Raw genomic sequence first — 16,583 nt, 5'->3', positions numbered from 1 at the left:
TAAATTCTGGAAAAATATATCCGTTGTACATAAACATTTCAGGCTGTCAGCATAAACCACGAAATTTATCATTCAACTATGGCTTTTTTCACCAAAATAATATTCTAATAAGAGCCCCATATTTCTAATTTTGAGAGTGCCCTGGGCGCTTATTACATCGAATACAGTACTCAAAACAAAAAGTAAACCACCTCCTGCATGTTTAATGATGGAACACGACTGGAGATGTCTTCCCAGAGATGTAACCAAAACAAAATGCCACGTGACAACGTCTCAGGCTCCGGATCAAACATGGAATAGTAAGCTGCCACATTTGATCTAAAGCAGCATCCAGTTCTGCCACAGTCTGGACTGGGGATCTCTACATCAGATTTGCCATGCAAGAATGTCCCACAGGTGCCTCATGGGATATAAGATCCAGGCTACAAGCAGGCCACGGCCGAATTGTAATGGCTTCCTGGCATAGAATCTCTATCACAGCTCGTGACCTGTGTGACCGGGCATCATCTTCCATGTACACAGGCCTCATCCACTATGGGTGGTTGTCATAATGAGGACCATGGCTGGATTCAGGACTTGATTCTCATACCTTCATCCATTTAGGGTACCATGCACAGTGACCAGATCTAATTTGCAGTCTATGAAATGGCAACCCACATTATAACAGATTCACCACTGAATGGATTTGTTTGTTTGCTGTTTAGCACCACACTCAGCAATATTCCAGCTATGTGACCGGGTCTGTAAATAAGAGTCCGGACCAGACAATCCAGATATGGACATCATGCACATCGATCAACGCAATTGGGATACGATGACCTGCATCAACCAAGTCAGCAAGCCTGACCACCTGATCCCGTTAGTCGCCTCTTACAACGAGCATAGTTGTCTTTTACGGCAAGCATGGGTTGCTCAAGACCTATTCTACCCCGGATCTTCACGGGTGACCACCGACCACCGAATGGAATTGTGTTTATAATGTTTGTGCCAGGAAGCCGGATTCCAGTGTCTCCATATCCCTGCTATTGACCAATCAGATTCCACCCTACATATTACATGTACTTGCATTTGCTTTAAACAAAATGGTGGCGACCAGTCAAGACAACCTGATAGATAATCTCAAATCTATATTGTCTTATTTCACAAAGTGCATCAAATCATGTAAGCACCTTGATTAAAAACATGAAAATATCTGTTGACGCCGAATGGACGGTACACATGCTTTGCAAATTCTGCAGTTGACCGAAACCTTTACAGCAGTTTACAAACCAGAAGTTGATTTCTATTATCTTGATTGGATTATGCATAGACTCGTTAGTCCAGCCAAAATATAACTCCATAATTCCAGCCTAGTTTGGCAAGGGTGGAAACTGGACTTTTACAGTCAGTTAACTCTCTTGCATCGGGAAGATGCACTCACCTTGACATTTAAGAACAGAAGATGCACAATTTTCCTTGCACTGTGTTTTACAATTGTTAACATTACAGTTGAGCAGTTGATAAGTAATAACTCACCACATCATCGACCTCCACCACCAACATCTGACACCAAAGATCGCCCCGCAAACTGACTGGGCAGCCTTTCTTTGCATACTCCTGTGCTAGAGGTCCGTGGTTGGCTTTGATAACTGTACACAGACATTCACATTATCATTCACTCAGTAACACAAAATCTGAATACCAAGCAAACTGTTTTCAGTTATTTATGCTAAAGGTAAGGTAAGAAAATAAGCCACTGAAAGAAGTGCCATAATGGGTTGGTGGGTGGGTGTTTGAATGAGTTAGTTTTTGAGTTAGTTTTTGAGTGAGTTTTTGAGTGAGTGAGTTTTTGAGTGAGTGAGATTTTGAGTGAGTGAGTGAGTGAGTGAGCGAATAGTGAGTGAGTTTTAGAGTGAGTGAATAGTGAGTGAATGAGTGAGTGAGTGAGTGAGTGAGTGAGTGAGTGAGTGAGTGAGTGAGTGAGTGAGTGAGAGAGGGGTTTAACTAGTAATATTTCCAGTTACATCATGGAATGTGGGCTTCATGTCGGAGGAAAAACCTAAGTGTCTGAAATTAACTACTTCACTGAAACCTACGAATACAGACATGGTGCCAACAAACCTAGAAATCTATTCGGGGTGAACCAGGATTCAAATACACAAACATATCTTTCTGGTATGCCCAAAGGAGCAACTCTGCACAGCGAATTCCAGCACCTTAAACGACAGGGTCACCTGTGCCCCAGACTTTCTAAAAGGACTAGTGACAATTCCTTGTGGATTATCACTTCACCAGAAGGGTACTGCAACTCGAACAGATCACTTCTTGCAGACAAGTGAAACCAAAATTAATTTCTAACCCTGAACGCTCGAATTCTAACCCAAAGTCAGCAGATACTGGCACATATAAGGGATACAACTCAAATTGCAATAATAGTAAAAATGTTCACAACAGTAACTCAAAATGGCACACAATCAGTTAGGTCATGCCACAACCACCAGTTCAGCTTAACACATAGATTGCTTACCATTTTTGCCCAATTTGACTCTGTCCAGTTCGAACAGTTCGGCGGGGATGTCGGTGTAGTCGTCCACTCCGGTCTGGCACTGGTTGATGGACATGTCGCTGTACTGCAGTCTCTGACAGAGGAAACAGTGAGTGGTGAGCCAAATATCAGCAGTAGAAATGTGGATAAATGTTCAAGACAAAAAAAGTATTCAGTTGCCAAATTCCCCCGCAAATCCGAAATGAAGTTTGGCTACTTATACCCCAATTTAGCTTCATTGCCATTGGATACTTTCAGTTCAGAGAAGAAAAAAATAATGCTGTTCAGAATTTTTCAATTTTCAATTTCTTCAATTTCTGGGCCTGATTGTAGCGCCACCAGTGGCGATTACGAGTTATGTCCCTTCTGTGTCTCTCTTATTGACTAATCAGATTCCACCTCTCATATCACTTGCATAGGCTTCAAACAAAATGGTGGCACCCAGTCAAGTCGATCTGATTGATAATGAAGATCCATACTGTGATAAAACTGATCCTACATCAGGACGTGCATCAAATCACCTTAGCACCTTGACAAAAAACATGAAAAGATTTGGAAAATATCAGCTGACGCCGAATCAGCAGTACACTTACTTCACAAATCCTCAATCGCCCCAATCTGCACAACAGTTAACGAACCGGATGTCGATTTCATTACGTATTTTGATGGGACTATGCATAGACTTGTTAGTTCAGCCAATATGTAACTCCGGAATTCCAGCCTAGTTCCGCAAGGGTGGAAACTGGACTTTTACAGTCAGTTAACTGCCTTGCCTCAGGAAGATGCACTCACTATTTCATTCAATGTTCAGGCAATGTGTTTTCCCAGTTTATTTAACAAAATAGGCATGGCATGATGGTCATATACCAGAAACAGTGAACTTGTATGACGTGTATCACATAATGTACTCTGGAATCAAGCAAAATGGAGTTTTTCATCCCCAAGATTAATGCCATGATCAGCAATATTACAGTGACATCAGTGGAAACTGTTAATCCTTCCTTTGCCTAAAACCACAGGTTCTATGGTTGAAAACTCAGAATGTAATATAAGCCGAAATATTCTGCAAGCTAAATGACTGAAGAAAGGCCTGAAGGTATTGACCCTGGATGAGCATCCACACAATGGATGCAGCCTTGTGGTGTGGTGATGTACAGTGACAAAAGTCACAACTAATACCGATATAATAAGTCTTTCTTCCTTGGAAACCTAGTGAGAGTTATTCAAGAAGTGATCTGTATTTAACATAGAAACAATTAGGGCTTTGTCAAACCTTCACTCACCAATTCATTTATTTCCTTGACTTTTAATGGAATTTGAATGATGCCCCAAAAGTTGTAGAAACTGAAACAAGAGAGAAACAGTGATAATTTAATTATTCTAGTATCAATGCATCCGATTGCTTTAATCTAAAGGAAAAATAATTGCAACAAAATATTTTTTTGATTGTCTAAGATAATATAAACTAAAGATGTTGTCAACATTGTTTGCAATATGCAAGACCCATATCTCTATTCAGTGGCCAGTTGTCTACTGGTTATTTTCTTTGCAAAAATGATGTGGTACAAGGGATGATATACCATATATGTCCGCAGATAAGCCGAATTTTGAGGACCAGAAAAAAGATTCTGTAGAAAGAGGTCGGTTTATCCACGGGATACACTTTCATGAAAGTATTTTTCAGATCGTGATCGGTCAGAAACATCGCCTGAATGACGGTCAGATAGATTACAACTTGTATTGCTACAGTTCAGTCATCCATCATACTTTGACACTTTGTTATTTCGCTCTTAAGCATCAGTTTTTCTTTAAGGGGTTAGGGTTGTATGTTTTTTGTTTAGTGCTGCAGAGCAATATTCCAGCTATATGACAGACGTATGTAAATAATCAAGCCTGGACCTGACAAACCAGTGATTGACAGTTTGAGCGACGATCCATGCTGTCAGAGTTCGATGATATGCCAACCATGACATGGACATGGGCGGATCCAGAGGGAGTTCAGGGGGTCACGACCTCCCCCCGTTTTGAAAACTAAATGTAGTATGTTGTAGGCATTAAAAGTGACAGGGAGGATTTTCATATTTTGGTCTCCTCCCTTGGGACAAGCATGGGTACCTGGGGCCCTACTCCAACCTGGACTCCCCAGGGCTTTAGTGCTTAGGAATATGATGTGTCCAAAATCTTCCTTCCTCATCATTCATTACATTTGTGACCCGTGAAGATCCGGGGTAGAATAGGTCTTCAGCAACCTATGCTTGCCATAAAAGGCAACTATGCTTGTTGTAAGAGGCGACTAAGGGGATCGGGTGGTCAGGCTCACTGACTTGGTTGATGATGCATGTCATAGCATCCCAATTGTGTGCGTCGATGCGCATGATGTCAATCACTGGATTGTCTGGTCCAAACTCGATTATTTACAGACCCCCATCATATAGCTGGAATATTGCTGAGTGCGGCATTAAACAACAAACAACGCACAACATAACATTTGTGGACAAGGGTTTCACAGAAACCAGGAGTCCTGCACATTTGACACCACTTTCATTCAAAATACTCTGAATATTTCAGATGAGTCATTACTGAGATACTTTTTATGAGTGAATGGAAATACACCAAGAGACTATGGCAAAAATGCAGGGTGTTCATTATGTGTAGATGCTATCCAAACCCTGCATGCATATAAAGAATGTGCATGTTGAAGTGAACTTATTTCTGCATATTATATCTCAGTCTGTTTCAGACAAGATTGTGCAATCCTGTAGGAAATGAATGACAGTGGATGTGGTCACAGTCAGACTTCCTTGGTGAAGATGCAGAAGCAAAACATCTGAAATGTCATCATCGCTGATGTGATGTGATGTGATCATCGTAATAGCTGAAATGCAGCAAAAAAATGTTCAACCAAACACCGCATATTAGGCCCCATATTTTTTATTAGTTGGTTTTCAAAACTATTGGCCTAAACTTCAATGTATGTGATCGAAAATATTTAAACATGGCAAGATACCCAAAAATACTGATTGGGTTTTTATTGCTTGAATAAAGATTTCTATTGTATTATTCACTATTTCTTGAGAACAGCGGCCATGAAATCTCCTGTATTTTTATTAATTTCACCTTATTGTAAACAGACTTTTGTAAAAAATCAATGTAGTTTTTCTTTTTCTATTTTCAAGGGTGTTTCAGTCAGTCGGTCTTGTAAACCAACTGAAAATATACATTGCCCCAGGTCGTGTTTTCCTTACATTTGCAATAACAAAAGCAGTCAAAAACGAAATTTGGTCTCGACTAAAGATCTTTACTGAAATTTCCTCTCTTTCTACTTTGTACAGTGAGGTCCTGTTACCTTGGCGCCGGAGTAGTCTGATAGTTGGTGTTCTGGAGACCGATGACCACCTCCAAGAAGTCTTTGGGTGCGTACACTGGACGGATCTGGCTGAGATCTGTGCAATGTCAAGCGGATCCTTAAACATCACAAATCTACAAAACACATTGTGACAAGTTTGTTAGGAACAAAACTAAGCTTTAGGGCTTACAATATTGACAAAAAGTAATTGGAGGAATGACTGTAATGCTCGATTAAATGCCCAGATGCATTTGACGCAATAAAGTAAAAGTAAGCATTGAAACCATGATCTGAACCAGTTCTTATTCACTGTCCTGTTAACACTGAAATACATGTCACCTATGCAAAGACTCACATTAGTCAGAACTACGACTTGGGAATATTTGAATTCCAATTTAGGAATTTGGACTGACGCTTTCTGCAGATTTAGGGCCGAATATCAGCTTCTGAGCAGGTCAAGATAAATAGATCCCTTTGTAATGTATTCAATTTGCACTCAAGACTGTCAAACACTCATAAAAAAAGTTTGACATTAGCTTGGGTCATGGCTGACAAAATGTCAGAGGTTGAAAATATCTTGGAGGTACACTGCAAATCTGTGATGAAATAGAATGGTGCAATTTTCAACAATTTGGTGCATGTCAGGGAATATCATTAACTTCCTTGCATTCAAATCATATCAGTGTACTTTGGTCACATATTTTAGAAGGAATTACTTCTAAGGCTAAAAAAAATAATAGTCTTGGTTCTCTAGCACTGCCCGCATCATCATAAAGTCTGCCGCACGTTTGGTTTTTATTTCAATTTAAAAAAAAATACTTAAAAACAATGAGATCCAATATAGCACACATTTCCTCCCCTTTACATGCGCACTGCTTTACTGCGCATCTTGTGTTACGGTCATGGCGGCAATAGGAGTTTGTATGCTTGTTTATGTAGGGAGGCCCTTTCCCAGGTTGATAGTACACAGCTGTTTATTTGGTTACATACTAGTTTGAACAAGCCAAAAAAATAGCCCACACTTTATTTTCAAAGGTCATTGCCTGAGAACCAATTCTTTTATTTTTTTAAGCCTAAACAAACGAAGACAAATCAGCATGGAAAACGCATTTTGAGACTGAATGGAAGAAACCATTTTGAAGAACAGGGTACTGAAGTGGAGCGTGACACAGTGCACATGGAGTTCACAGTCTACCTGTAAATGGCAGAGCACCCTCACGCAAACCCTCCACCCCTGCTGTTGATATGGACTGCACGGATTATGCAGATGCACAGAATGCTGTCAGGATGTGATGTTTCTCCAGTTTGTACCGCAGTATGTGCACAATTCAATCAAATCCACAGTGAATAAAACAAAGTGCACTACATCAAAAGACAGTTACACAACGAGTCCTGGCTCAGCATCTGCCCACTGTCCATAGCTTGACCACAGCAGTAGTTCTAGAACTGTCATGTGGTCACTGTACACGTAATGAGATTAGCTCAGTGGATGATCTGTCCCCAGTGAATCCAACAGAGCATTACAGATACTACAAAAATAAAACTTGTGCGTATCATCAAAATATTGTGAAGTAACCCTACGTATTCGATTAGCAAATGAGCAACTTATTTTGAAATTATAAGTTGGCATTCCATCAAGCTTGCCAAACTCCACGATGACAGTCAGATCATGATCATTTGCCATCACACTTTCTTGTGGAAGTATCGTGGTATTTTTGAGTCCTATAAAGCCCTCGAACCCACACGAAACCAGTTTGCAGGGACTAGATGAATAGTGTTTTTAAATATTTAACTTAAATACCCACATGTGTAAAAACCAGTGGGTAACAGAAATTTGAATACGCAGATAGAATTAATGATACCCAATGATTTTAAAATGCATGGGTAAAATACCCACAACACCAAAAGCTTATCTGGAGCTCTGATCCAATTTTATCAAATCAGATATTTTACTCTGATGCGATTCCTCTGTGCCTGAGATGTGAGGACAGCTTTATAAGGGGTCATGTGAACCCTGACGGAACACTGACTGTCCAGTTTAACAAAAGATGGGTGCATTCTTGGGCCAATCACATGCCAGCTATTTGGCTTCATTTCTTCACCATTCCAATTCTGATAATTCCAATTGAAGCAAAAGACAGGCACCACATAACACAAAGATGACCCCAGTAGTGAACCCTTTTGGGTGTAGATGCTATGGTGGTCAGAAACAACAGGATGTGTCATAGCGCAGAATATCATTTTGGTTTCGAAACTCCCCAGTCATATGAATGTTTGAGATACAGAAATCAGATATGCTTCTCTGAATGCTTTTCTCACTTGTATCAGGAATTAAGAATCCTCAACGCTGATTAGGAAGTTTATCTGATGTGACCTCCTTTGGAGGTGTTGTCAGATCTTCACTCCGAGCAGTATCCTATCAGAGTATAATATCTGATTGGAGTTAAACCAGAGACTGTAGCTACACTGCCCTTGGTCTAGACTTGCTTCACTATTAGCTACATTAAGAGCTACATCAACCATGCTCCAGTTGACTGTCTATCTGTAGCAACACTGTCCTAGCTCTACACTTGTTTCACATTTAGCTACATCAAGAGCTACATCAACCAAACTCTAGTTGACTGTCTATCTGTAGCTACACTGTCCTAGATCTAGACTTGCTTCATAACTAGCTACATCAACCAAACTCTAGTTGACTGTCTATCTGTAGCTACACTGTCCTAGATCTAGACTTGCTTCATAACTAGCTACATCAAGAGCTGCATCAACCAAACTCTAGTTGACTGTCTATCTGTAGCTACACTGTCCTAGGTCTACACTTGCTTCATAACTATAGCTACATCAAGGGCTACACCACCGAGCTCTAGTTCACTGTCTATCTGGAGCTACACTGCCCCAGGTCTACACTTGCTTCATAACTAGCTACATCAAGAGCTGCATCAACCAAACTCTAGTTGACTGTCTATCTGTAGCTACACTGTCCTAGGTCTACACTTGCTTTTTAACTATAGCTACATCAAGGGCTACACCACCGAGCTCTAGTTCACTGTCTATCTGGAGCTACACTGCCCCAGGTCTACACTTGCTTCACCGCAACCGGAGGCACACAGTCACTGCAACCAGCATGCTGAGAACCAAGATGTCTACTCACAATAATTACCTGGACCGTCAGTGCCCAGTTCGGTCCAGCGGGATGACATCTCACGCTGCTCTCGCTCTGGGCGCTGCCAAAATATACACACATCGACAGTCCAAGTTACAACTCTTCAAGTGATTCGTTAGACAAATTCATGATTTAATATTTGGTATCAGTTCATTTACAGCACCTACGCATCTAAGTTAAAAATACACACACACATACACACAGATTATTTTCAACAAATTCTCAAAACTATGTTTGGTGGATTGAAATTTGCCATTCTCTATCATTCAGTGGGTTATACTATTAACATCAGATGTTAGTGCTCACCCCCATGACACAAAGATCTGAGGACATCCCATTATATACCGCTATTCAGACCAACCAGAACATCGCTTAGGATGACAAAAGTGAAAGTCCAAATGTGTTTTCTAAAATGCAAACTCAAAAAGATTAACAAGTGGCATTCCAAAAGACAGTTACAGTTTGTAACAACTCAAAATCATCGTTTATCTCTCACTTCAATAGTATAAACATTTGACATGGAAGAAACTTTCCATAGCCAGTGGGAAGTACTGCCATACATTCTTCTACATCTATTAGAGGTGAGGTGAAATGGGGTTTAACGTCGCGTCCAAGATTATTGCACTTATATAGCGACTTGCATGCACGTGTATGTGTGTGTGTGGCTGTTTGTACTAGTCCGGACTGATGCCGATTTATAGTGCTAGTACACTGAGATACCATGCCGCAGTTTAACATGAATACCCCACTCAGACATAGTATACTGACTCCGAGCCGACCAGTCCTTGTTTTAACCCCTTAATGCCGAGCGCCAGACAGGGTAACAACAAGTACCATCTTTTAACGTCTTTTGGTATGACGCGGCCGGGGATCGAACTCCAGCCCTTCCGCTCTCCGGGCGGATGCTCTACCACTAAACCACGGAGGCGGTCTTCCATCTATTAGATATTTCAAAACTTTCTTTTGTTCAGTTGACAAATTTTGAATTGCGAACATCTGGACTGGAAGTCCAGTGCAGTATAGCTCGCGGAAGCTGCTTTCCGATTCATCATTTTGTCTTTTTTTGTTTGTTTGTTGTTTAACGCTGCACTCAGCAATATTCCAGCTATAGGACGACGATCTGTAAATAATAGAATCTGGACCAGACAATCCAGTGATTGACATCATGAGCATCGATCCACGCAATTAGGATACCATGACATGTATCAACCAAGTCAACAAACCTGACAAGCATAGTCGCCTTTTACGTCAAGCATGGGTTCCTGAAGATCTATTTTATCTCGGATCATCACGGTTTGCTTTCTGATTGGCTAATACCAACTTCCTGTTAGTCATTTCATTGGTCGGTCAAAGTTCACAACGGTCCCTCTGGGGCGACCAGGAATGGGATATCCTGATAACGGTTTCTAGTGGTAGGGAGCACAAAGACCTGATTTTAATGAGATTGGAGGGATATGTATCCAGTTTACTTTGAGAAATACCCTGACCCCTTCACCACCAATACACACAAATGTAGAGGGAGAGTGCATGGGCGCACATACCCCTTTTTGAAGCTTTTGAAGCATGCCACCAATATTGACATCTACAAAATAAATCATTGTTGATGTGGGGTTTTTTTAAAAAAGAGACCACTTAAACGACTTTTTGTTTGCTAACAAATGTAAATTGCTTCCCAAATTATGTTCCAAATTATTACGACTTCAAACTCCTGACTCTGACAGATCAATGCATTCACGGCACAGCTCCCCCTTATCTCCAAGATTTGATCTCAAGCAATAGCTGTCCGTGCACTTCTATGAAATGATCAACTCCTGCTCAACAACCAATCTTACAAAATGAAGTCTTTGGGTTCTTGAGCATTCAAATATGCCACTCCTACTCTGTCATCTTTAAAGTCAAGACTAAATACACAGCTCTTTCAATGTTGTAACTACTCATTCAAGTATTTTGTATATATTTTGTTTTTTTTATATCTTCTGAATGTGCCTTGAGCATGCCTCTTCGTGGTGTGGAGGTATGGCGCCATATAAATATCCTTATGATTATGATTATTATTATTATCATACTATACAGCAGCTATCCTCACCCTTCTAGCTAGTGGAATGTTCAGCTCTGTGCACATGCTGTTGAGGCTCTTCAGGATTTTCTTCTCCCATGCTTGCTGTCATGAAAACAATGACCACAATAATCTCTCTCCAATTATGACTACATTATCATACATTAGTACGGGTCAATATTTTGAGTATAAAATCAAAAACGTGCAGCCTCAGAGCAAAACATCGCTACAATACTCTTATAACATGCAATACATCATACTTGACTTGAAAATGATATTTTAATGCTTACTCTCTGGTGATACACTACCTGAAAGTAAAGATAGTAACACAAAATATGTTGATCAAATCCTTGTGAAGTCATAACAGTTTATTTTACTTTAGTAGAACATGATACAAATGTACAAGATTACCTGTGCCTTCCTGAGATGTGCCAGTGGTTCCTTGTTCTGTTCTGGTGGGGCGTGAGGCTGGGAGGTCTTGGGGTGGGTCTGCATGTACTTACACACAGCATTCCGAAGTCGCCGGTCCCAGCCTGTGAGAAATAAAAGCAACACAATAACTCAGATTATTTCTTCCCAACCTGAAAGTGATTGAAACATTGTTCGGAACTAAATGGAAATATGTTACATGTATCTTGAGGGGGAAGGGGTGGGTAGGCGTAGGGGGTGGGTGTGTGTTTGAGGGGCATATAAATATGTTACATGAAATGGAGGGGGGACAGCAAGATAGGATACAGTCTTAAGACTGATCTCACTTGCCCTTAAAATAAATGACCAGTCCCTAAAATTAATTAATGTCTCCAAATGACGGTGCTTCCAATGTGATATCACCAGATTTATTAGGTTAGCCAACATGGTCAATGTTCAAATACAATGTAAACATGGGAAATAGTGCTGGGACTGGTCGGGTGGGGCCTGAGTGGGACCCGGGTACCCACAGGACTACACGGACCTGTGGTTAGTCACATTATATATTGCTAAATTACAATAACAATACATGTCACTTCTTTCTGACTATGCACTTATTCTTTCTTGCTCTTATACGTTTGAGTAAAGATAAGACTTCAGTCAACTTAAGTGTATGCATGATCAGATTGTTTTATATATGTATCTAAATAGTTTTTGCCAGGGCTGAGGTAAAATAAGTCCCAATCGGACATCTTGTACGAAACTCTTGAGACCTACAGTGGGTACCCGGTTAGGCTCGGGAAATTGGGGGTCGCGTACACGGGTAGTACATTTGGGCTTGTCCCAGCTCTAATGTGAAGTCCTGACATGCATAAAGTGAGATTGGCTTCAATATTGCATCGAATCATTTGTTAATAGGGACAGCATGACAAATCAGTAGTCCCAGCAAGTTTGACTCAAGTTGTTCAAGGGCTTCACAAGTCTGTTAGCTCAGATTTGTATCCCCTAGCAGTTGCTTACTAGCCTAATGACCGAGAGACAATGGTCCCGATTGATTGGTCCAGTGGTTACGTGGGATGTGTCTAACTGTGGTGAGGTGAATGGGTTTAATATCACATTCAAGATTATTTCACTTATAATGAGCTATATAGTGACGTGCATGCATGTGTGTGTGTATACACAATATACTAACTCCAACTACGACAATCTTTGTCTATTCCCTCAATGCCGAGCGCCAGGCAGGGTAACAACAAGTTCCAACTTTTAACAGCTCTAGGTGTGTCACGATCAGGGAATCTAACTACAGACCTTTGTTGTCTGGGCAAACCGCTATCCACTACACCACCAAGGCAGTTCACGTCAAAATTCGAAAAGTATGGTCTTACCACACCAAACAGAACCCAACGACACACATAATCCCCCATGCAGTACAAGTCCGAGAGCCATCAGGTACAGAGTTGAGTACAACACTTCAAGTACAACACTTCAAGTACAACACTTCAAGTACAACACTTCAAGCACAACACTTCAAGTACAACACATCAAGTACCTGACTGTACAAGTCCAGCTTGTACACCCTTCTTCAAGTCCGAGATTCGTAGACTTGCCTTGGCTGCTTCAGTCTAAAAAAAAAAGAAACCCAAAGTTTTGAAATGAAAGGAAGCTTAGAATTGATGCTAAATAAAAGCAATATGTATCGAGACAATTTCAGCAAATGTAAATAAAATTTGCAAATTGGAATTAAAATATTTATCCCTTCAGGTTATCACATTTGTAAATATAATTAACGTGAGTGACTGAGTGATGATGGCATGTCAGCCTAATGTGGGAGGAAAGCCCGAAGTGAAGCAGGTCTCAGACATTTACCACTTTGGGGAAACTCAAGAGCATGGGTATGGCGCTGACAAATCTAGAAACATAATTGGGTCAAACCCATGTTGAAAGGATTACGGCACGCCCAAGGGACACAACCCTGCACAACAAATAGCGAAACCAAGACGACTGGGTCACCTGTGCCCACCTAATAACGTTAACACGTTGCAAGGGTGACATGTATTTTCCTGCCAACGGGGTTCGGCTAAAAAAAACAGTCTTGGTTCTCAGGCACCACCCGCATCATCATAAAATCTGCCCCGCGTTTCGCTTATAATTCCATTTTTAAAAAAACAACCACCTAATTCTTAAAAACAAAGCAATCCAATATAGCATGCAGTTACTTCCCTGTGTACTACTTAAACTGTGCGTCTCATGTTATGGTAACGGCGGCAATAGGAGTTTGTATGCTTGTTTATGAAGGGAGGCCCTTTCCCAGGTTGATAGTACACAACTGTTTATCTGGTTACATACTAGTTTGAACAAGCAAATAAAAAAAACACACCACTCGCCCGCACTATATTTTCAAAAGTTACTGCCTGAGAACCAATTCTTTTTTTTTAAGCCTCAATGAAAATAGGAAAATGCTCTTCTACATTTTGATAACAAAATGCCAATTTTGAACTGAATAAAGTTTTTATCCCAGTGTGTATACCACGGTCACTTTAGTTTGGATTCCCTCCTGCAAGAGGAATCAAAATGTGCTGAATCCAAACATTTCTGTTGGTGTAATTTGTGGACGTCTCTGTTAGGCCCACAGCAGAACCCAGGAAACTTTTGAATGACACTGTAGATCAGACTATTTGATCAGACAACATTCACAAGTATTAAGTGAGTGAGTGTGTATGGTTTTCCAGGCTTCAGCAATATTCCAGGAATATCACGGCGGGGGACACCAGACATGTGTTTCACACATTGTACCCATGTGGGGAATCTTCAGCCTAGTAAGCCTTTACCCACTAGGTCGCCGAGAGCCCGCGATGGGGTCCTACAATCAAGACATGACCCTACATCATATGCATTTGTCGACAGAGAAGTACAGTATTATATATCGAATATACAAATAAAGTTAAAATGCATCCTTCGTGCAAGCGTGTGAAACATGTTTTCCCCAAGCAGAGAACAGCTTGTAGAAAACCCATACAGAAACAGATTATAGAAATTCAGCGCATGCACACACCATGTCAACATGTCAGTTCGCTACTGTAAAAAAACATGAAGTGAACGGGTTACCGGTCTGTTATTACCTCGAGTTGTGGTAATAAAATATGACAAGTACGTGTATTGATAGGGAAAGTATCTGGGAGTACAGCGATATTAACTTATCAGTCACAACCCTCGCGTTAAATTTTAATTTTTTTTCTTATAAAAATATGAGTGTAATCGGCCACCTCTGTCTGAATAGGTTTTAGAAAGGTGGTGTTCTTGGACGTGATGTAGGGTCATGTCTTGGCCGTTGGCTCGGATCTCGGCTAACCACTGAGGCTACCCCACCGCCCCTACACAATCAGTCAATATTTTACAGCTATTGTTGACACAGTTAAGCATGCAAACCTGCGCTGCATTGTGGAGATCTGTGTAGAGTTTGGACGTCCTCAAGTCCTGAAGGAGATCCAGGACATATTGCTCTTGATACTGTTCGACCATGATGTGACTGTTGTGTCACGGCATTCTGCACACAGTCGCACAGGCACACACTGCCAGAAACAAAACAAGTCATATTTTTAAAAACAGAGCTAGGTCGTCATGATTCTTATTGTCCTGATTTTGCATTACAACATTCCTAACAACTTGAACCATCATAATTATATCCCTCTCGGGTAGGCCCCCTAAATATATCCCATTTTTCTCTTGTGAAATATCGTGTTTTGAGGCAGGGTCATAACTGGAGGTGTCATCGTATTCAAACTATTAATGCATCCACATTTTGGAATAAAACAAACAAATTGGCTCTATTAGCTAAATAAAACATCAAGCCATCCTACCGATGTACCGAGTCAAAAATGACAAGAAGATGCGTAGCTTGTGTACAATCTCCCTGGCAATGGATTACTTCCGGTAAGTGCGAGGGAGCATTCTCTCTCCACTCGCAGCAACTACCCATTCACTACAGAACTGTTAAATCAATACTTGTGCACATCACTGCATTTATATTTTAAAATAAATTTTAATGTCTGCATTGTTTTACTGATTTAATTCAAAGATGGAACTGTACGTACTAAAAAAAATAACATAATGACCGCTCCCTGAGAAACGCAGCACTTCGTCCAAATCAATTTGTTTCCGAGCAGTACGTCCGCTTTCAACAATGTTTTTGGCTTGGAACCGTTTTGGCACAGGACAGTTTTATCCCATTACCTATTTTAGAGACAGTCCTGAAAATAACATCTCATTTTAAAATTGAGACATATTCTAATTAAAAAAAATAACGAATCTAGAAACATATATGTTGATATCTATGAGCTTTACCTTTCCCTTGGGGACTGGTCATATCTTATAGGCGTTGGGACTGGTCTCAGGACTACCTGCCCCAAACAATTTATGTAACATTTGTTCATGCCCTGCCAAATACATGCAACACTTTTTCCATGAACACCCAACACTCTCCGAAAAATCGATGACCAATATGCTTAAATTCATAACTTTTATATTTAAAAAAATATAGATCTAACGATTATTTGTTTTCAAGCAGCAAACACACAAAATAATAATAATAATAATAATAATAATAATAATAATAATAATAATAATAATATCTATACTTTATTACACTACACGAGGGGGTAGAGCAAACTTGATTACTTTTCCAAAATACCGAATTTAAGATTTGTGGGTTTGTCTGTTGTTTTACGCCGCACTCAGTAAATAACCGAGTCTGGAGCAGACAATCCAGTGACTGACATCATGAGCATCGATCTACGCAATTGGGACATACATGACAGGCATCAACTAAGTCAGCGAGCCTGACCACCCGATCCCATTAGTCGCCTCTTACGACAATCATGGGTTGCTGAAGACCCCGAATTTAAGACTAACTTAATTTAAGACTATTGCAGATGGGTTTAAAGTCAGTCCATGGCCAGATAGCTAGTCGAAAACATTAGCTTATATTTGATTTATGATGAAACAAAATATAATTATGTATATTAAATAAGTCATGATCAAATCAACTGAAACATGTTGAAATTTGCATTTGATTTTAAATGTAAACACA

General features: G+C 40.3%; 1 protein-coding gene across 2 annotated transcripts in view; it reads right to left on the bottom strand.

Annotated features, from left to right (window-relative positions):
* LOC124146962 (TBC1 domain family member 19-like) overlaps nt 1-15,427 on the bottom strand; it is a 29,477-nt gene extending 14,050 nt beyond the window's left edge. Inside the window, exons 1-10 of one of the 2 annotated variants that reach the window (XM_048387633.1) lie at nt 15,355-15,427; nt 14,924-15,066; nt 13,047-13,119; nt 11,501-11,622; nt 11,120-11,194; nt 9,022-9,094; nt 5,871-5,967; nt 3,808-3,868; nt 2,507-2,618; nt 1,516-1,628 (exon numbers count right to left, since the gene is read on the bottom strand). In XM_048387633.1, coding sequence (XP_048243590.1) covers nt 1,516-1,628; nt 2,507-2,618; nt 3,808-3,868; nt 5,871-5,967; nt 9,022-9,094; nt 11,120-11,194; nt 11,501-11,622; nt 13,047-13,119; nt 14,924-15,016 — 819 coding nt within the window. In that variant the 5' untranslated portion in view covers nt 15,017-15,066; nt 15,355-15,427. The remainder of the gene's footprint in view (nt 1-1,515; nt 1,629-2,506; nt 2,619-3,807; nt 3,869-5,870; nt 5,968-9,021; nt 9,095-11,119; nt 11,195-11,500; nt 11,623-13,046; nt 13,120-14,923; nt 15,067-15,354) is intronic. The other variant, XM_048387634.1, reaches the window with a different exon arrangement.
* Between the last annotated feature and the right edge of the window lie 1,156 nt (nt 15,428-16,583).

The sequence above is a fragment of the Haliotis rufescens genome, unplaced genomic scaffold, assembly GCF_023055435.1.
Source record: "Haliotis rufescens isolate VD_foot unplaced genomic scaffold, xgHalRufe1.0.p SCAF_7, whole genome shotgun sequence".
NCBI lineage: Eukaryota > Metazoa > Mollusca > Gastropoda > Lepetellida > Haliotidae > Haliotis > Haliotis rufescens.
The sequence above is the reverse complement of the archived record's forward strand: the minus strand, read 5'-3'. Positions and strand labels throughout refer to the sequence as shown.